We start from the raw sequence: 22213 nt of genomic DNA on the forward strand, positions 1-22213 counted from the left end.
TATTTATTTATTTATTTTAAACGTGAAACAAAACCATAGTGAAATAACGTGTGGAAATACCAAATTCAGGATGGTAGTTAATCTGGGGAGGCTGTGGGGAGGGGTATAGAAAGGACTTCACATGGGTCACGTTTCATTTCTTATGTTAAATAGTGACTCAGAGGTTTCGTTATATTAATTGTACTTTTCTACATATCTGAAATATTTCATAATATTTTTTTCTCAAAGATTGAATTTGTTTTTCTACATGGTAACAGGCTGAGTTAAAAATAAAAAAGTGTGAGGGTTTGGGGACTTAGTACTGAGGTGTGTTTATTCCTTCTGATCTGCCACCAGTTTTAGGCCTTGGAGAAAATTAAAATGTGAGCAGCCAAACGCTTTGTCTTTGAGCTGTGGAAAATTTCAAAATTGCCTGAATGTTTGGTTATCTAAAGAATTGAGAATGTGATTCTGGAATCTGAGAATGGCTATGTTTTGGAGGAAAGATATATTATTAGAGAAGAATGTGACAATTTTTTTTTTAATGACAGAAAAATATTCACTATTTCTTAGTTGAATTATATAGCACCAAGAGGTAGTAAATTTTTTTTCTGTTATCCTATTTGATATATAATCCAAATTGTGCAAAAGCGTGGATCCCAGCCCCTCTGCCCAGCAAGCCCCACCCTGGAAATTTAGGACCCTTTAGAAGGTGTCTTGTGGCTTTGAGGGGAGCGGATGTGGACGCACTTCCAGCACCCACAACACATGATGAAAACTCTAACAGTTCTCCTCTCCTGCTTGGCTTACAGCTGTTGGAAGCCTGGGTACGGCTCCTCATTAAGGTGGTAAAGCTCAGTCCTCCTGGGGCTTGGCCAAAGAGCTGCTCAGAAAGGACAGCGAGCAAGAAGCAATCACGCTCTCCCCTCATTCACGCCAGTCAGCGAGCGGCCTCTCTCCAGGGTTAACACTTCTTGCCAGAACACACTTCATTTTCTCCTGCTCGGCCAGAAATACCTACACTCAGTGTGACAGATCAGATCTCACTTTAAACCGACCGAACTCCCCTGTTTACATATTTATGATTGCCTCCGGTACAGCTCATTGTGACACGAGCTGATGTCCACATGCTTGGCTGGCGTTCATTCATTCACTGTGACATTGTAGAATGTTACTGAAACTATAGCGATTATTTGAGACAGTCTGAGGTCTCAGTTCACAGACAGCCTCCAAAATCTAAAACTTGGGGGGAATTTCCATCCCGTTCCTTTGGTTACTGAAGCTCTTCTCCCTTGTTCTTTAGGGAAAGATATTATTAAGTGAGTACTCATGGGTTCCCGAGAGGAAGGCAGTGGATAGCGCTTCTCTACAAATTCTCACTGGTTCAACACACCACTCCACTGCTGACCTTGGGTATTATGTTAGTACGAAGAGTGGAGTTAGCAGAGAAGATCACAGTTGGGGAAAGTCACCTTTTCAATCATCTAGCCCATCCCCCTCCTATCCCCTAGATGCCAATCAAGACTCTTCTCTTCCTGGGTGTTAATAGATTTTTTTTTTAAAGCTACTTCTCCTCATTAAGGAGATGTGCTCAAAATTCTAGCTGAAGTGAGAAGAGATGCCCAAGGGATGTCAACTGGGAGAGAGAAACAGACAGCGCCCAGGGAGGCCACTACCATGCACCATGACAGGAGAAAGTGGCTCATTCATTTAAATGAAATAGTCTTCAAGACATGCCTTTCTTAGAAAGGAAAATAACCCGTTACTGACTGCACCAGAAAATGTTTCACCTAGCTCCATATTTATCGAAGACACATAAATTGAATTTTTCAATATTCCGCTGCTCTTAGCTAAATTTGCTGAAGCATTTTTGCATGAAGTAGGTACTTTGGTTCTTTCGTTAGAAATGAAGACACTGACAGGGACAAAAATCAATAAATGTTCGCTGAACCTCCTGGGAGCCAGGCACTGTAAACAGTTCGCTGAGCTAAGTAAAGAACTCCCAAACCTTGGCAGGAGAACACGCTCCACCGCCCTGAGGGGATGCTGTGCTCGCCAGATCCTTCCAAGGAGGCCAGTGCACTCCTGTTGGAAATCAGCCTCCAGAGGCTGTTCCTCACGTTTCTCTAAGTGGACAAAAACTTGTAATTCTGAGTATCCAGATAACCTTTAGGGAGCCATTCCATTGCTGTAATTCCCGGTGATTGGATTCGCAGGGGTTACTCTCATGCTATTAAGGGGTATTTTGTCTTTAAATGCAACAACAACGAAAAAAGCTAGAGAAAGGTACACTTTTTAAAAGCTATGCTAACCATGACTCCTCCACACACAGTATCTGCTGCTAGCGTATGTCCATGGAGGAGAGATTACCCAGAAAACATGAACTGGGCTTCTGTTTTCGTGTCAATTCTCAAGGCTAGTTTTAAAAATAGAGGACGTCAGGGCCGGCCGAGTGGCGCGATGGTTAAGAACTGGCTTGGGACGCCATAGGCCCCGGTTCGGATCCCACATATGAGGGCCAGTGACACTGCCCTCTACAGCTAAGATGCTGAACAACAGCTCAACCTGGAGCTGGGCTGCTGTGAGTCGCCGGCGACGGCGTAGGCTGCAGCCCCTGTGGCAGTGGGTTGCCATGGGCTGCCGTGTGTGGCCAGCAGCCAGCGTGAGCGGCCAGCAGCCGCAGTGAGCGGCCGTCCAGAAGCCGGCGACTGATCTGCCTCGCCAGAGAAGAGTGCAATGATGGTGCCAACTTGGGCCAGTGAAGCAACGTCCTCCACAACTAGACTGAAGAACAAAAAACAACAGCAACTTGTCTGTTCCCCTTCCCCCAATTCCCCAGCGCTGTTCCCATCCCCCAAAATCCCCAATAAAAATCTTTAAAAAAAAAAAAATAGAGGACGTCAGAACCTCTAATCCCTGGAAGTGTGAAATGTCTTAAATGTTTAGAAAAACACAAGTATACTTCCCTTTCCTAATCTTTACAAGGGAGGCAGAAATGATGACTTAAATGATGAACTTGGGGGAACTGAAAGGACAAACCCAAACGCAACTCATCAAATAGCATTTTCCTACAGAAACAGAGCCATGCGTGGGTGGGGCTTGCTTTTCCTAAGCCACTCAGACGCCAGCCTTGTCCTGGCTGGAGCTACACCTGCCATTTCCACTCATTCCTGCAGCAGGTGTCTGCTGAGCACCTACATTATATTGGGTTGTCGGAAAAGTCATGACACATTTTTGCAACGAAAAACATAGAAAAAATATGTCATGACTTTTCCGACAGCGCAATACCAACCCGTGTCCACTCCAGTGACAGGGCAGAGAACAGGCAGATGTGGGCTTTGCTCTCAGGAGGCCACCAATGCAGTGGGGGGGAGCCAGACACTTAAAAATATGCAGACAAACATGTCATCACAGCTTGTGATAAGAGCTATGGAGAAAGAGCATGGGGCTATGAGAGAATAAAACAGGGGTGTTGGTGGTGGTGGTCCAGTGTACTAGGGTCATTGAAGGCCTTTCTGAGGTGCCTGCAGGATGGGGAGTCAGCCAGGTGAAGAGCACCAGGGTGGGGAAGGTGGGGTCCTCAGCAGGAACACACCCTGCATGTGTCTCTGTCTCTCTCTCTGTCCCTCTCTGTCTCTCTCTGTCTCTCTGTCTCTCTCTCTCTCTCTCTCTCACACACACACACACACATACACACACACACACACACACCCCCTGCTAGTCCCTTACCTAGAGGGCCACTGATTCTGAGCCCCAAGGATTGCTGCACAGGTGGGTAGCAAGGCTCCCATGAGAAAAATACAGGTAAGATGGGAACAGGGGCCCTGGGGAGAGGCGGGAAATGGGAGATGACGGAGGAAAAGTGGGGGGGCCCAGGCACTGCCACTCACACGGCTGCTGGGGCAGCCCCATTTAGAAAGCTCTTCCTGAGTGTCTTGTCTACTGAGTGCCAACCTGGGAAGCGTGGATGGCATCCTGGTAGCTCCCTCATTCCTCACCTCCGAGTTGCCAAGTGCCGTGGGTTCTACATCCTTATCGACATCCCTCGACTCCCCCACGACTGTGCTCCATCCCCTGGCCACTGTCTGGGAGCAAGCTACCATCACCTTTCTCCAGGACAACTGCAACACAAATGTTTAGAGAACAGAGGCATCAACAGGACTGGCTCGGGAGGGGAACTCTGCTGTGTGCCCACATGTAAATTAAGGCTTCACTTTTAGAGCAGATAGCCAGCTTTTTGTATCAAAGCTGGACTTGCCTATTTCTGAGCCAAACAGAGGAAAAGAGCCAGACCCTCTGAAAACTAAGCCTCCGAGCTGCCTTTTCTTGGCACGTTTCCCTCATGCTCTGGAGCTCGGCCATCTTGCTCAGTCCTCCCTGAGCTGGTGCAGTCTGTACCAGCCATCCTGAGCATCACTCTGTCCACTTGTTTAAGGTCACACTGAATTTATGTAGTAGGAGCTCTGCCTTTCCTTCCACCCCTGGACATATACTCATAAACTCACGGTTCTCCTGCCTCCAGCGAAGCTCTGACAAATCGCCAGACAGTCTCAAGTCGGGACGGTCTGTCCAGACCCACGGTTCTGCTCTCTCCAGACCTTCATGCCCATTTAGGAACTTCTAAGGCATCGGGCACTCACCAACCACAGTAAGAGTGCCCATCTTTGAGGAGCTTTCCACAGCCTTGTTCGTGGGCAGTCTGTGTACACTCCCCACCTGTGTTTTCCAAGGGACACCAAAGGTGGAGGGTGCTGGGCCCTGGGCTGTCGCAGTTAGGGGCCTGACCCCAAGGAGATCAACTCTTCCTGGCAGCTGGCAGTGCCAGGGCAGCCCAGGGACTGGGAATTCTCATTCCACTCAGCCTGGAGTAGGCCAGGGAGACTCCGTATGTTCCCCACAGAAGGCTAAGAATGGATGACCTTGGTCCCTTTAACCATCAGTTCCCATTCTTACACATCAACCAGTTCCAAACACCAACTAACGAGTGCTTCAAGAGTCTTTAAGTGCATGTCTCAACTCAAGATCAGGACTTGGTATTGAAATTAATGTCATTACGACCTTCCTCTCTTTCAAAATGAACTCAAGGTGGACTGCTGCAGCCTAACAGTGGGTGAGAGAAATCAGGATCAGGCACGAAGGAGACTCTTTACATGAGACATGGGGGCTAACATGGGGGAGGGGCGGGGGGGTCTGTGGGGACCCCAAACCTGGCTCTGGATCCCCTGGTATCCATGGCAACAAGGAAACCACCACATATGCTAAAGAGAAAGTAAAACTAAGTGGCCACTGATGGAATGACAAAGCCTGAATTGTATATAAAATACAGCTGTCTGTGAGAAGGCTCTGAGTGTTTGGCCGGCTGGAGGAAGGGCTGGAATAGAAAAGGACCTGACAGCCTGTTCTCCTGGGTCCTGTCTTGGCCCATGACACATATGACCCTCCCAGGGTTGGCTTTTTCACTTACAACCTATGAATAAAAATCGTTTTCCACGCCCTTCAAATGATTTATGAGAATGGGCTTTGGATTTCTTGGAGAAAGCGGTCACAGAATGATGTTATTCTTTCACGAAAATGTCTCACGTTTGCAGCTGTAAAGAAGCCAAGCGGTGGGCCGAGCCCTGATGGTTGACGGTATAGCACTCAACAGGAAGGCCGGGTTAGGATGGGACCCAGCCACAAAGTCACACTGTAGCTGGGCCCAGGATGAGTTCTGAGAGACGACTGACCTAGGAGATGGTCTTTGTGAGTTCTTTTTTGCAGCCTTTCACTCGGGTGAAAATGTCGGCAAAGAGGCCCATCCTAGAATCAAACCAGGTCTCTCTGTTGCAGAAGCCTGGGAACTTTTGCCGTGGAAATTTCCATCTGGAGCCAATGGGGTTCTCTAATTTCCCCCTGCAGGCAGACGCCTTTGAAAGACAGATCGATAATCAGGTTTTCTTTTCAGTAATTGAATCTGGCTGTCTGCTTTGTTTCCCGTGCCTTCCTGTTTCCCGTGCCTGCAGGCCTGTGCCTGAGTCATCCAGCACAGGGGGGCACATCTGGAAAGACCTGTATCCCATAGATTCCTGCTCCAGAGGTGAAACAGTTGGGGGGCGCAGCTGTTGTGATAAACACAAGAGAAACACTGGGCTGGTAGCTTTAGAAAACTGCTGCTGGCTCCACAGAGCTCAGCGCTGAATATGGCATTTGAGAAAGTCTCGTTCAGCAGCAGACGGGAAAGGCATGTTCCAAGTCCCGTGTTGGAGGTGGTTGCTCACGGAGTGGCCAGCCCTGTCCTCAGATGGTCACGCGTGGAGAAGTGGACATGAGGACTGCACGGACCACGCGTGTGTGTGCCCAACCCACAGGGACACAAACCTGTCCTCTCTGATTCTGGCAAATGGCCAGATAGCTCTAAAACATCAAAGCCACTGTTTTCAGGACTGATGGTTAATGAGGCCAACTGAAGGGGGAAAATGTCACCAGCATCCACTATAGGTTTTAGAGATGATGAAACCTGAGAGTTTCTTGAAGCTAATTTTCAGCCCTGTGGGTGGGTATGAGACCCCGAGCAGCAATGCTCAACCTTCCCTCAGAAGCTAAAATGCAGATTCCGGGGCCCTTGGACCCCCACCCCAGACTCTGGTTCACAAGGTGACCCTGATGCAGGGTTTAGGTCCCATGCTTGTCCAACTACCAGCATAAAGGAAAATGGCGGGCTTCAGAGTAACCAGCCCATAGACAATTTACTTCACTTCTAGGGCACTCAGGCCCCCTGTCTGTAAAATAGGACCATAAAGTCTGACCTGCGGGGTGCTGTGAGGACTAGGAAGGATGTGAGATGCCCTTGGCAGCAGCCAGCCTGGTCCTAAGCTCATGGTTCCTGGTGGTACCAGCCCGGCCTTGCCGAAGCCATAAGGGCCCCTGGGAAGGTTTGGGTGGCCCCTGGTCACATTCCTGGTGTGTCTGCTAACATTTGCTGCCCAACCCCATTTCCTGGGGTCCCTCTCCTGTATGGAGTTGAGTGGCTAGGCTGAACTCTCAGAAGAGTTTTTCCCCTATTTCATCTACACTCTTTGGGGGAGAAATGAGGAAGGAGAGAGAAAGCTCTATCTTCCTCTCAGCAGCCCGGCCCTCTACACCTTGGCAGGCCTGGGGCTTATCACAGCAGCCCCACTCACCTCACCTCACCTCACTCCTCCCTCAGGACAACTGTGGGAGGGCCAGAGGGCTCGTGTTGTCATCACCTCCATTTTACAGATGAGAAAACCGAGGCCTCTTGGCTCAATTCTTGGGCCACTCCATTCCAATCTCAACACTATCTTCACAGTGACTCAACAAAACCCCAAAGCCAAATATAAACCTGTTAAGCCCTGCTTTAAATTCCCTCAGTGGCTCCCAGCTGCTTAGAGCAAGATTGAGAAAACTTTTCTACAAAAGGCAGATGGTAAATACTGCAGACAAAAATCCATACTTACATAACAAGAGAGAAAACAAATTTCCACCAAAAGTGTTATCAGTGAAATTCAAAACATAATAACGAGTACAGTTTTTTTATAATCTAGTTCTAACGAGAAGAATAGATTTCTTGTTTTGGAGAGAGAGGGGGGTAACATCTCATTTGGGGTTCAAAGTTAGTGTTCCCTATCATCAAGTCCATTTTTACGCTCATCTATAAAAAACCATTTTGAACTCGCGGGCCACATAAAGACAAGTAGTGGGCTGGATTTGGTCTGGGGGCCATCGTTTGTCTATAAAGGATCAAGTCTCAGCCCCTTAACCAGCAAACACATCGCAGGGCCTGACCCCCTGTCTCTTCCAGCTCTCCAATTGTCCCCAAATGCTCTTTGCATCTTAAACAGGCTTCACTCTCTCTCCCAACCCAGCCTCCACTTCTACCCCATTTCCAATCTGGGAATTCCTCTTTCCAGGCTGTACTCTTTTTTGGGATGACTTACTTAACACCTCTCCTAAACCCCTTCCGTCCCATAGAGCCCAGTATGGACCTGTAGCACAGACCTTAGCACATAATATCGCAGTTGGGGGTTTATAGTCTGTAATTCCCTCACTGGCCTGGGATACTCGCTCTTAGGGGAAGGGGCTGCTGCATTCCTATTGTACTCTGCGCATGCTCCAAAATTAGGAAGGGGCTCTAGCGACCTCCGCCCAGTTCTTCTGACTATGGGATGAGGTTTCCTGCACCACTGCCACCCCGGGCCACCCAGCTGCCTTGGCGGTACCATGTTCTTACACCCAACTATGCCCTTGGCCCCCTGACTGACCCAGGGTAGGTACTGGATTCAGGCCTATTGGTCTTTTCCTGAGAAATGGCATGGGGGTAGGAATTAAAACTCTGGAGGGCTGGCAGCCATGGTCTCCATCTTGAGTGGAGACCCTGCTGTGAGAGAGGCGGGGGAGGCTATGCAGAGAGAAGCAGGCAGCAGTCCTAGGCAGAGAGGGTCTTGGTGGCATTAGAGTCTGGCCTCGGCACTTCCTCCTGAGGCTCAAGCTGCATCCCTGCTCTGCTAACCATCTGCCTGTCGGCCCTCCATGGAAACCACAAGATGATAGACCCCCTTTCATACCCAAGCTAATTTGAGTTGTATTCTGTTAGTGGCAACCCAAAGACTCCTACTATCCTGAACTTGGTGTTCTCCCCGCACTGTTACACTTGTTTCTTTTAAGCATAGGAAGCTCTCGTTCGCACAAAATCTTACTTGTAAGCCCAAGCTATGAAATAAATGATAAATGATAGGGTAGAATAGACTGCACACTGCCTGGGATGAAATTCCCACTCTCACAACTCCTAGCTTTGCAAGTAAGGCTGAGACACTTACCCCTTCAGCCTCAGTTTCTCTTTGTGAAAAACAGAGAGTAGAGATACCCAACTCTTTGGGTTGATGTAGGGTTTAAAGAAGCTCAATATTTGTGCATATGTAAATCGCCTAACACAGTGACACTCGCTCAAGAGGCATCAGCTATTATTATATGGAAGTGGGCAATGGGGAAACACAGCAATCAGCACCCTTAGCTTCCCTTCTCACCTCCTCCCTCAGCACGTCGTCTTTGGAACTAATGTAATGTTTAAATTATCTGAAATGATTGGTGTAATATATGTCTTTCTGGCTATGCTGGAAAGTCTTGCACAGACAAGAAGCGTAAGTGTCTGGGTCACTGTTTTTCCCAGGTCTGCCTAGCACAGTAACTGGCCCATAGAAGAGGTCCAATGACTATTTATGGACTACCTGATAACAGATATATGTGTTATCTCATTGAAAAATAGACACCACACATGTTACCAAATCTGGTGCCTTCTGCAGTAAAATCAGAAAACTCAGAAGAAGAGAAAAAGGCTTGACTTACAGGAGAGTGGTAGCCCATTCAGAACTAAAGTTAACATTTTTTGGTTTGGTCAGTCATGTTACTTAGAGGTTCCCCCATTTTATAACTAATTAATGTTATGAAAACACAATATGACAGAATTTATCAAATACAATTAAAGCAATAATAAGAGCATAGTATTAATAAGGTAATTAATAAGCCTAGCCTAAAACACTCAAATCAGTAAAAATGAAAACTAATAAATTAAATTCCAAACTCAAAAAGACAGCAAAAAATTCCAACAAAGTAAAACAAAATAAGGCACAAAGAAAGAAACAATAAAGATAAAATCAGAAATTAATGAAATAGAGAATAGGAAGACAAGTGACCCACGGAATTAAATTCCTGATCCTCTGAAAAAAATTAACAAAACAGACAAACCACTTACTAATTCAGTCAAGAAAAAAGTGAGAAAATTCAAAAACTACAAAATTACAATGGGAAAATAACTATTAAAAAAGTAGAAATTTTAACAATTGTTAAGACTATTTTGCAAATCTCTATGCAAATCATTCTGAAATAGTTCTGAAATAAAATAGTTACCTGGAAAAATACAGTTAACCAAAATGACCCCATTAGAGATAAGAAAGCTTCAACAGATCAATTTTTTGTAGAAGAAATAGAGAAAACTGTCAAGGAATTTCCCCATAAAAAAAGCACCAGGTCCAAAGAGTTTCATAGGAGGTACAAACCTTCAAACACTAGACAGTTTTAATGCTGCACAAATTCCTTCAGTGCATAGAAAATAAAGGTAAGCTTCCAAATTATTTTTATGAAGCAAATATAACATTGATCTGTAAACAATATCACTTACAAATACTGGTGCAAAAATCCTAAAATAAATATTAGCAAAAGAATCACCTCATATTAAGAAAAAATTTCAATGTAACTGAAGGGATTTATTCCAGGAATGCAATGTTGGTCTGATACTATACTACAATACTCCATATTAGGGTTCTAAAAAGAATCATCTGATTATCTCCGCTGATGGTGAAAAAACCTTTGATAAAATCCAACACTAATAAAAAACCACTCATGGAAACAGAAAATGATTGATACTTCCTTAACATGATAAAATGTTTAAACATTAATCCTATAGTCAGCATCTACTAAATGAAGAATCACTAGAGGCATTTCCACTAAGATCAGGAACAAGGCAAGGATGCCTATTATCTCCACTACTATTTATTATCACCCTGGAGGTATGAACCAACACAATTAGACAAGAGAAATCAATTAGAGCCATAGAATTGAAAAACAAAAAGCAAAACTATTTGCAGATGATGTAATAGGTACCTGGAAAACCTGAGAGAATCAATGCTCCAATTAACCAAGCAAGCTGGCAGAATATAAAATTAACATGGAGAAACCGACATTTTTCATATACACAAAAGTAACCAGTCAAAAGACATAATTGTGAATAAAACTCCATTTATAATAGTATTCAAGAAGATAAAATGCTTAGAAAATAACCAAATAAGAAATGTGCTAAACCTACAAAAGGTACACCTTAAAATGTGCCTAAATGATATATAAATAGACATCAATGAATACAAAGACATCCCTTGTTCTTGGGTAAAATGACTTGATATCATAAGATATCATTTCTCCCAAAGTTCATTTACAAATAACACAATCCTCCCAACATTACCACTAACCTTTTTATATGTAGTTATACAAGTCGATACTATAATTCATGTGGGAAATAAACATGCAAGAATATTTCTGATATTCTAGGGGGAGAAAAACCATGAGGGGAGTCTAGATCTACCAGATATTAAATCATGATATGAAATCTCTAAATTTAAAACAATGAGGAACTGGCATTTGAATAAACAAAGAGATCAGGGGAATAGAAGAAAAATCCAGATATAGACTCAAGTACATATGGAAATGTAGTATATGATGATGGTGGTATCTCAAATCATTGGAACGTAGATGGGCTCTTTAAATGAAACGGTGCTGGAAAACAGGGTAGCCATTTGGCAAAAAGATAGTAAACCCATACCTCACACCATCCACACAAATAAATTCTGAATTAAAAAAGAAATAAATATGTACGTACTAGAACACACAGAAGAATGCCTCTATAAACTGGATATACAGGATGAATACAATAAAATAAGATTGGTAAAAAAAAAATAATTGACAATTCATTAAAATATATATAGTGTGTATATATATATGTGTGTGTGTATAGATATATACAATATATATCTATATATACATATATATCCACATATAAAAGGATTACTATATTTTTTACCCCCAAAAGTGTTAACTCAATTGCAAAAATGATGTCATCTTACCTAATAAGCCACTTATAAAGGCTCATTTAAAAAGGGCATCATGGAAGGAGAGAAAGTGACCGGCGGGGAAGGAGGGGAGTTTCTGTTTGCATTAATACTGGCTCCAGCTTTACCTTCTTCAGTTTCTTGTGGGCCCCGCTGTGGTTCCCCTGGGCCAGGTCGGCCCCGCTCAGGAGCCGGTATGTCTCTGCCACCTCAGGACTGAGGTCACCAAACACTCCCACTTTGGCTTCCAGGGACTCTCTCAGGATGGAGGTTGCTTTCTGTCAAAGAAATCAAAAGCTGTCTGGTTAAAAAGTTCTAAGATCAGGGCTGGCCGAGTGGCGCGATGGTTAAGAACTGGATTGGGACGCCAGAGGGCCCCGGTTCGGATCCCACATATGAGGGCCAGTGACACTGCCCTCCACAGCTAAGATGCTGAACAACAGCTCAACCTGGAGCTCGGCTGCAGTGAGTCACCAGCGACGGTGTAGGCTGCAGCCCCTGTGGCAGTGGGTTGCCATGGGCTACCGTGTGTAGCAAGCAGCCAGCGTGAGCGGCCAGCAGCCGCAGTGAGCGGCCGTCCAGAAGCCGGCGACTGATCTGCCTCACCTGGGAAGAGTGCAATGATGGTGCCAACTTGGGCCAGTGAAGCAACGTCCTCCACAACTAGACTGAAGAACAAAAGGACAGCAACTTGTCTGTTCCCCTTCCCCCAATTCCCCAGCACTGTTCCCATCCCCCCAATTCCCCAATAAAAATCTTAAAAAAAAAAAAAAAAAGTTCTAAGATCAGCTGATAAAGATCAGTGCCTTTTAAGACAATGATGTAACTCATGTGTATTTTTACTTTTTAAGGGAATGGGTTTGGGTAGCGCGTCTCATGACCTGAGCCCACTTTCCTCTGGTTGAACAGGAGATAGGAATAACATCCGTGGGAGAAAAAAGGTGTGAATTATGAAAAGAGAATGCATAAAGGACACCGGGAGAAAAAGCCACTTCAGAGATTATAAGAATGCATTCTAGCTGAGTAGTAAGACAAAAAGCTAACATGGATTGTTCTTGGTGTGTCAAGAACTGTGTGAATCAGTTTACATGTGTGAGCTCATTTAACTCTGTCTCCTTTAGATAAGCACAATTTTAACCCTCATTTGACAGAGGAGGAAACTGAGACACAGAGCTGTCAAGAAACCTGCTCAGAGTCCGACAGGATCTGAATCTGGCCAGTAATTTTAATCTTTTTTAGTTGCAGGGTCTTCTCCATCTGTGCACAGTGACCTTCTTCCCCTCCCCTCCCGCCCCTGCACAGTGACATTCTTATATAAGTAAAAACTACCATTTCCTGGTGATTTATCTATTTACAGAACATCCAAAACATATTCCAGGGTTTTCATTTCTGATAAGAAGTTGTTTATAAAACCACAAAAAAAAGCAAACATTCCAATGTGATAAAAAATTAAATATACTTGACATTTGGTTTGGTTTATCTGATTTATTTATACCAACATGGAATAAACAACATGAACTGGTCAGAAACCAGTATCTTCTGAAATAAATCTCTTCAGTCAGACACCAAGACATACAGAGGGGAAACCCTGTATGTCGGCCTCCCATGCTTTTCCTGAAATTCTTCCAGGATCTTTTACATGAAGGCACGGTTACAGATGCAGAACACAAATGCTGAATGTAGCAGCTAAGTAAAGTGGGAGCCAGTGAAAGGGTCTCCCCCACCATCCCCCCACACAGCCCTGAAGGTGTCCGGACAGCTCTCCACAGATAGAAGGAACTAGGGGTGGGCGAATCACAGTAAAGGCGCTGATGAGGCAGAAATGCACTGCCCTTGTCGCCTGCCAGGAGCCAGTGATGGAAAGAGCCTGACTCCTTTCCCTATATGAAGCTCCCGATGCCATTTACAGCCTGATTGGGGAAACTACAGAGATAGATGTGCATGAGTGTGAATGGTAAGTCGAGATGGCAATGGAAGAGATGCCACGTGGGTTTAGAGGAAACAGGCTGTGGCAGCCTCTGAGAGCTGGGTAAGATTAATGGAGAGGAGTGAAGGATAATAGGGCTTCGATGGGCTGAGAAAGGTCGTGGGAAACTGGGGGCACAGACATGACGCGGACGAAGACATGGCAAGTTCAGGGCCAGTGAGTGGACTCATCTCACCGCTGCACAGAAAGGCGGGAGGGGAGCCGGGGGAGATGAGGTGGAGTCACAGGCCGGGCTGGTGATGCGGCTGTGGTGCCAGCCTGAGGAGTTTAGCTTTTCTTAGAGGAAGAAAGACGTCACAGAAGGGTCTTGAGCAGGAGAGGGTCACAACCAGAAGATAAACCCACACACCCCTTCACTCACATTTTCCCTGAATTGGCATTTTCCTCCCCAAAGATCACCTTCCTGTTGACACAGGGCTTTGGGACCACATCTGGGGTGGTCTGAGCACAGCTCTGCATGCATCCCAGGGACTGTCCTTGGGCCCAGCCCCTGTTGGCTTCTCCGGCCAGAACCCACGGCAAGAGGCCTGCACCAATGGTGATAACGATGCACGGTTGCCATGTTTGGTCAGATGGGTTGTGCCAGGCACAAGGGCGCCTGGCAGGAGAAGGAGGAACCCCCAAATCCAGCCGGTGTTCTGCTCTCCGAGCAACGTGCTGTGGCTCGAGCTGTGTCCCAGCCAGAACCACAGGTGGAGAGAACCAGGGCCTGTCCACTGGGTTCTCAGGGCTTCCAGTCCTTCGGACCCTTTGTGGGTGAACATGGTTCTATATTCTCATAAACAGTTTTGTTTCCCAAGATCTGGGAGCTGCCTGAGAGTGGCCACGTGGCCTTATGTATCCACGTCCCCGAGGAGCCTGTCACATGCCTGGCACATAATAGATGCCTACTGGATGCCTGCAGAGTGAAGGAGTAGAGCAGCCTGGGCCACCCACATAAACAACTAGGCAACTGTGGTCCAAACTCACTTACCTCTTCTCGTCCAGTGACTTGTAGAAAATGGCAGTATTCATCTTGAATTGAAAGAAACTTGGCTTTTCCAGTCCCTTCAGCATCCTTAAGATTAGCCATGCTCTCTTGAAAATACTGTTCGGCCACATCTGCAGAAAAGCATCATTAACAACAACTTTGAAAACCGCTCATAGATTTGAAATGGAAACAGAATAAATATGCTTTTAGTGGTGGTGGAGCATTTGAAAATACTAAGCATTTAGACAAGAGAATCCAGCTAAGGAAACTATGTTTTGTCCATTAATCTGCCTGTTTTATCAGAAAAGATTTCAGTCTCAGAAGGATACGACAATTTACCTTCCTTGTTTTTTCATGCATCTTAGATACAGTAAGCAACGTTAATGCAAATTATCTCTCAGGCCTGAAGATATCAGTAAGTGTTCAGGTTGAGTATAAGCTCCTCTGTTTCAATGGGGGTCTGTCCACTGCCGGGCCAGCAGATGGGTTTCTAGAGCATTACTCAAAATTTTCTCTTGGTAGGAAAATATTCTATTGCGTGGCAAGTGTTACATCTTTTACTGGTAGCTAACTCATTGGAAAAAAACAACAAAACATTACAGATATAACTGCTCATATTCTTAACTTTGGCTGCTTTGATAATCTGATGACAGCAAATGTGAGGGACGGTTTATTGTTATTTTGTTGACTCTAAAAGCATCAGAGATGAATGTTCCATAGCAAAAAAATTAACGAGGCTGTTCAAGACTGAAGAACTCTTGATATTTTCATTTTCTGTCGAATTGGGAATGAACCAAAGAATGTAACCAGTCAAGCCCTTCTTTGAAAGGAATGATCTTTCATGGTCTCAGCCTTGTTCCCCGGGAGATGAGCCCTCACTATAAAGACCAGCAGATGTCAAGGGTGGAGGACGGGGTTGAGGCAGAACGGACAAGAGCTGACTTGGAGACGCTGGGCTTTGGCAGAGGAAGTGGTGCCATGCTCGGATAGAGGAGGCGGCCAAGCGGAACTGGAAGCACTGCCTCCCCTTCCTGGGTAAGGAGCCGGTCTCTCAGACACGGGCAGACACAGCCGTGCTCAACCCCTCTCCAACCCCCCTCCTGTCCTGCTCTCCTGCCTTTTACTATCCCTTCCCCCGGTGGTCACATGGTGATAGCCAACTGCCCCCAAAAGCACCCCATTTTAGCTGGTCCCCTCCACCTGATGGCTGCATGCTCCTGCCCTTAGTGGAGCTGATGTCACAGAGATGCTGGGAGAAAAGAAGCCGCTCTGCCTAACTCAGACTAGTGTGTAAATGGCTCATAACCTCTGATCTGGGAGACCTATTCATATTTTCCAATGAGGATGCTTGTTAGCACATACGGGTCTCGGGAAGAGGGAGTAGAAGTGAGGGGGTAAGGAAGGGAGGGGAGAGAAGAAGGAATTTATTACTTAAACTAAAGGCAGCGTGGCTACTGAGGTGAAAGAAATCCAGGCGTCGTGCTGGGATGTGAGTCGGGCTCTGTCTGAAGATCTGCCCTCTGGGGTCAGCCTCCCTTCCTCCATTTTGGAATCCTCAGCTTCTCTAAGGGTCCACGTTTTCCCCATTTCTGTTCCTGGAAGGTCTCTAGTCAGAGGGAGGTGAGGATGCGGAGGGGGTGTGGTTCCCTGACAGCTTTCATCACGTACAAGTTGACCACCCATCAGGCATCATGTCAGGACCCTTGTATACTAGAATGGCCCAGAGTTTGGCAATAGAGGAAGGTCGACGGCATCCACTGTGGGTACCTTCCCTGTCTATAAATTTGAAACCACTGTTATCTTCGCCCAGAATACAGGAAAGCTCCCTTATTGCAAGGCTCTGACTTATTTCCCTCACCCCTCCAGCCCCCCAAATTAACTTTCTGGACTATGAGCCACACGACTCGTCTTTGAGGGGAGAGTAAATTTGTCCTATGACTACAGCGAAGGAGTGACTCCCTGACAAGCAGAGTTTGTCCTCCTGGGGCTGGGCATCCCCCAGCAGGTCCATCCGGGACAAGTGACCACAGGATTTCCACAGGGACAGGAGGTCACGACAGGGTGGGTGGGATGCCATCTCCCAGCGTGGACCCTGTGCCCTGAAGCTGGGTGTGGGCTCACAAAGAGCCAGCAGTTTCAGCGCTCATACAAATGGCCATCCCTAACTTTAAAAGCCTCTTCTAGAATCCTTTGTAACCTGACGCTGGTGGCCTTGGCAGGAGATGAGGTCATTTTCTAAAGCACAGGAGCATGACTTAGCTTGTAAATCTGAGCCCTCATGGCACAGGTGTTTCGGGGCCATTAATCGCCTCCCATTTTCCCTCCAACAAAATGTTTCGCCTGTCTGCAAGGTAGAGTGGGGGAGGACGTGTGGCCCAGGGGGCAGGGTGGCTTGATGTCTCCGTGAGGCCCCATGAGGCCCCGTCAGGCTCTGTTCCATCTGCATGTTCACACAGAAGAAAAAGAAAGCAAGTCTTCACTCAAAGATCAAGAGGAATGCACACTGGGGGTCAGGAGGCTTTTCATTAAAATCATTTCCAGTAACCCTGGGTTCATTTTCCTGAGGCTGTCCTAGGCAAGAGCTGGAACAGTGAGGACAGCTTTCATTATGAGAGAGGCCTGCGTGGACAGTGTGACAATCATCTTTTGTGACAGTCTTGGGAAATAGCCTGGGCTCTGGACGAACTGCAAGAGCATTAAGGACCCCAGAGATCCTGAAAATGGAAAGTCTCAAAGCCTGGGTTGGCGTTAGCCCAGAGGAGCGTCAGCACCCAGCAAACAAACAGACTGAACCCATTCAGATCCTGCTGGGGGCCGCCACACTGGCTCTGCAGACAGCTGCCCCGAGGCTGCCCACCGGGCTGGGGGCAGGGACCAGGGGAGCCTGAGGACAGACGAGCCCAGGCTCTGTCTTCCCACCCGGCGGGCCCTCCATGGTCCACAGTGGCCTGGACATGGCTTATGGGAGTGGCAGGCCTCCTGCTCACTAGCCACGTGGTCCCAAGAAGTCCATGACCATTTCTGGGGTCAGGTTTGCATCAGTAGTATGAGGTGACCGAGATGGAGGATGGCAGAGTGGACAGGAAGTGCCTGAACCATGCCTGGCGCTCACAGGCCCAGTTGGGGCTCGGGCACCATGGGGAACCATCTGCCTTAAACATACTCACCACTAGGAAGCTGACAGGACCCCACCCCTACCCCACCACCACTCAGAGTCCCACGTGGGGCCACCCAGGTAGTGGTCAGGGGTGCAACAGACTCAGGCCTATTGCCGCAGTTACTTGTCTTGGTAAAGTGTATGTGTTTTCCGTAAACTGCACCAAAATCCTCTTTGAAGCTAAGTCAGGGTATACATGACAGGCTTTTCTGAGAAGATCTGAACACAAGTTATGAGCCAGCACAAAAGTAAAAAACTGGAGCCTCATAAAAGTGGTTACCAGAGAGGGCATGCACTTCCTCCTCCCTAGGCATGAAGATGATTTTGTTCTCAGCCATGAAGATGAAAGGCTGTTTGTAAGTAAAGCTTGATGGGGTTTCAGTTCTGTCCCAGCTTGTCCCTCTGTGAAGAGAGACCAACAGCATGGACTCGGGGAGAAGAAGAGGCCAGCCCTGTACTCCTCTGCTGGCCCCAAGAGCTGCTGACCCCTGCAGCCCTCGCCTGCCCATCCTCTGGGCTTCCCGACTCCCTGGATCTCTGGGGAGGGCCCCCCCAGTGCCGCTCACTCTGCGCTTCTAGAGTGTGGTTAAGTAGGCGATGCCTGGCCTCTGCACAGGCCTTGCTTTGTCTCTAACTTGCAGAGTGACCAGGGACATACCTTGGACCCCAATTCTCTAGATGGGATGTGCTCAAGGTGCCTTCTAGAGGTTTCTGAGAAGGGGGTCCTACTAACGAGGTAGAAAACAGGGTGAAAGACTTCCCTTTGCATCTCTGGCATCACCCCCCAGTCTCTCTGCAGCCTCCCCGTTCTCACCTGGCCTGTGGAGCACAGAGCAGGCGTGGATGCTGACATCTGCTTCGGGAGCTCAGAGGCAGGCCGAGCTCGGGCTGGCTGGGCATTTTATGATAAGGAATGGGCCCTGTGTAGGAGCTGAGGCAGGGTCTGTCAGCGCACACAGGGATCGAGGGGGGTGGAAAGGCTGAGGAGGAAGGAAGACGGAGTGGGGAGAATGAGGAAGGGAGAGCGGTGGGCGGGTATGGCCAGCAGCGGCTCACTCGCATTTCCACCAGCAGAGGCGGCTGAGAAGGGCCATGGGAAGGTGGGAAACCCGACTGGCTGCTGCCAGGTGGCCATGTTACCTGTCAGGAGCCCACTGGAGCCGGGCGCATGTGTATACCAGGGACTGTCTGACTTCCAGTCTCTCTGGGACACACGAGGCCCGAGGAGCATCAGTAACCCTGTGAGCAGGGAGTGGCCTGGGTGGGGGTCAGGATCCAGCATGGGGGGCAAGCTGAGGGGGCAGGCCACAGGAGGACGAGTTGAGAAAAGGGAGGCTCATGTACGGTGAAAAGGAGGCTTCATCGAGATACAGCGCCAGTTTCAGACACTCACCTATTTCATGGCTACTGTGCAAAATGTGGGGAGAGGCTGGGCAAGTGGGGGCTGGGATTATACATCTTTGTGCACTGGGAATTATATCTCAGGAATGCACCCCATGGTCACGGGTCAGGGATCCCACCCTTTACCCCCAAGGCTCCGACGAGGTAAAACCCTCTGATATCTCTGGACCCTGCAAAAATCCGTGGCCCACTGGAGCCCAGGTTTCAGACGGGCCACTTCCAAACAAGGCCGCCTGTGCTCGGCAGGCTCTGCCTCGTTTACACTGAGATGTACTTGGCTCTGGCCCATTTCATGTGAATATCCTTTAGGAGAAGAGTTATAAACCCAAGGCCAAAGCCCCGAGCACTTCGCAGGGTTGGGAGAGCAGTTAATACCAAGTTTGTCTATGGCTGCTCCGGGAAGCTGGCCAGGCTCAGGTTAGTGACATTCCAGGAGCCTGAAGTGGGAGTCCTTATGCAATCCCAGCCTCCGGTGACTCCCAGGGCAGTTCTGTCTGCATAAGGAATGCATCACAGGCACAGGGCAAAAGGATGGGCTCGAGCGTGGAGCCTGAAACACACTGGCTCCTTGGCCAGTGGTGGTTTTTTTTTTGTCAGAGGGCATTGCCTTCAATGGGCATTCAGCAAGCAGGGCTCCAGAGAACCCCAAACAAGAAAATTTTCTCATGAATGATTCTTTTTTTTATAAATTGTACTCCGCAGACCGATGTAAGCACAGGAAAGCAGAGCAGAGGCGCCCATGCAGGTGGGTTTCCCTGGCCCCCGGGAGAACTGCAGGAGCTGACCAGCCCTCCCTGCACACATGCTCTCCAGGGGCGGACCCGGCCCTCACACTTGTTTTGCCTCACTCAGAGCCCGAAACATTGGAGTAAGTTACCAACAATTACAGATCGACTTCACATAAAAATCTAGATTTCTGTCTTCTCTTAAAAAAGCAGATCTGCCTGCCTTCCACGTGGCAGCGGCTCCATTTCAACAGGGTACCAGCTTCTCAGGTCTGCCACAGTCCTCACTGCTCCACATCGCCTCTCGTATTACAGCCCGCAGTGAGCTGCCGCTTATAAGTATGCTCGTGGTGGCTACTGTTTTCTAATAACTACCCGCTCTGCTCACATGGCTTATTTGGCTCCTATGGACATTTAGATTTGTGACTCTTGCTCCTCCAGGGGATCCCATCAAACATGCGCTTGCATTTTAAGTGCCTTATAAACAGTGGTGGAATGGAAGGTTCCTTTCCCCCATTAAAGGAATTTTAGGCAACAATAAGCTGGTCAAAATGTTGGCTCTTTGAAGGTTTTGAAATTGATTGTTATGTATGGAGTGTTCTAGGGAGTGAGAATCAGAAAGGTCACGGCCTTCTCTAGCTCTAGACGGGCTCCTTCAGCTCTGAAAAGGAGCTCAGCGCTCCAGGAGACCAGAATGAGGGACCCACAAAGTGGGGTGGACGGATGGATCCGAATCTCCTCACCAGCTCCTTCCTGGAGCCCCTGCCTGGTCCAGGCATCTCTGCAGACTGGGACGCTCATCTCCCGCCCGCCAGCCTCCTCGTCTGAACCCAACTCCTGCTCCCGGAGCCCCAACCCCAAGCCGTCCTGGTGTTGATTTTAGGCTTGCTGGCACACTGGACCTTATTTTACTATAACACATAATTATTTTTACCTGACATCTTGGAATACGCCCCTAGGTCTTTTTTATGAGTTATACTCTGTTTCTGAATATTCTGACCAAAAAAAGAAAAAAATGTCACTAGAATGTGTGTTCTCCATCAATACAGGCTCACTGTATGCTCTGATCCCGGGATGGGGAACTAAAGAACTCCCAAGCTTGCGGCTCTACCTGTCATGTAGAGCTAAGAAAAACCATATGCATCATAAATGGCAGCTTCCTTTTGGAATCCTGAAACCGGGTAAGTTCATCCTGACTGAAAGCTCAGCCCTGGGAGAGTTTGGAGGCTGGCTTTCCAACAGGTCAGGAGCTCTGTTGTCAGAGGAGCTCCACAACAATCTTTAAAAATAGATCACCTTTGAAAGCAGAGCAGATTTCCCTGCAAGCCCAGCACGCATTCCCTGGGGCCCTGAATAGCCAGGTTTGGATGAAGAGTCATATTTGAAAGTAAAAGATTAGAGGAAGGCTAAACAGGGCTAGAAAGCAAAGGGCTCTGGTGAAGCTAACAGGGTGGCCCAGCTACAGATGATGGGAAAAAGCCACGAAGGCTCGCCGAACGACCTATGTCCCAGCTCTGTCTACCTGTTCTCCCATCCCAAAGGCAGCTGGTTTGCAGACCCAGGTGTGTGGGGCAGGCAGGGAGCAGGCAGTGCCTGCCCATCACCCACAAAAGGCTGGCTCTCACCATGGTGCTCGGGCCTCCCGGAAGCGACAGAAGTGACGGCAGCCCGGGCGACCCAGTGTGCAGACACTGTTGCCTCCTCTTGTGAGGGCTTCCTGCTCAGGACGATGAGATGTGCCTGTCACCATGGAAAGAAGAAACACGCTTGTTTACATGCCTGGCAGCCGCCACACAGAACTAACTGTTCTCGCAGCGATAAGCAGAAAGCCAGGGAACTTTCTAGCAAGCTGGACAATGTGATGTATGGGGAAGCACAGTCCACTCTTGGGAGAGCAGGGTTTTAAAAGCATTGTGTAGCAGGAGAGCAAAAGCACCGGACGCTGAATCCAGATGGCTCCATGCTGCAGCCAGGACCCACCACTAAGTCAATCATTTAAAAGTCCATGTTCCTGGGAGAGCAGCGTCAGCAGAGGAGCTGGGAGGGTTTGGAGAAGGAAGAGAATAGATTAAAAAGCGCTAGGGCTGTGCAGAGGAGGTGGGCAGGCCCAGGCCCCTGCCTACCGGTCAGCCCAGAAAGGAGGACTGACCTGCGGTGTCAGCAGCCTCACCCACAGAAACCTGGGTCCCCCAATATGCGTGACCCACCAAGCCCATGTGCCTGCACCCTCTGCAAACTGGCCCATGGGAGCGGCCCGAGCACACAAAACAGCACAGCCCCTTGAACATAAAGCCTATTTTTAAATTCTTTGAGAAAAATGTAAACATCCTCTAGGATCCT

At 47.8% G+C, this 22213-nt stretch overlaps 1 protein-coding gene across 2 annotated transcripts in view; it reads right to left on the reverse strand.

Moving 5' to 3' along the window:
- Positions 1 to 22213, reverse strand: part of TTC23 (tetratricopeptide repeat domain 23) — a 60992-nt gene that overhangs the window by 6815 nt on the left and 31964 nt on the right. For both annotated transcript variants that reach the window (XM_019637873.1, XM_019637871.1), the window contains 3 exons: positions 21499 to 21613; positions 14594 to 14721; positions 11762 to 11911 (listed from right to left, as the gene is read on the reverse strand). In XM_019637873.1, the coding sequence (XP_019493418.1) occupies positions 11762 to 11911; positions 14594 to 14721; positions 21499 to 21613 (393 nt within the window). The remainder of the gene's footprint in view (positions 1 to 11761; positions 11912 to 14593; positions 14722 to 21498; positions 21614 to 22213) is intronic.

The sequence above is a fragment of the Hipposideros armiger genome, unplaced genomic scaffold (genome assembly GCF_001890085.2).
Source record: "Hipposideros armiger isolate ML-2016 unplaced genomic scaffold, ASM189008v1 scaffold_35, whole genome shotgun sequence".
Classification (NCBI taxonomy): Eukaryota; Metazoa; Chordata; class Mammalia; order Chiroptera; family Hipposideridae; genus Hipposideros; species Hipposideros armiger.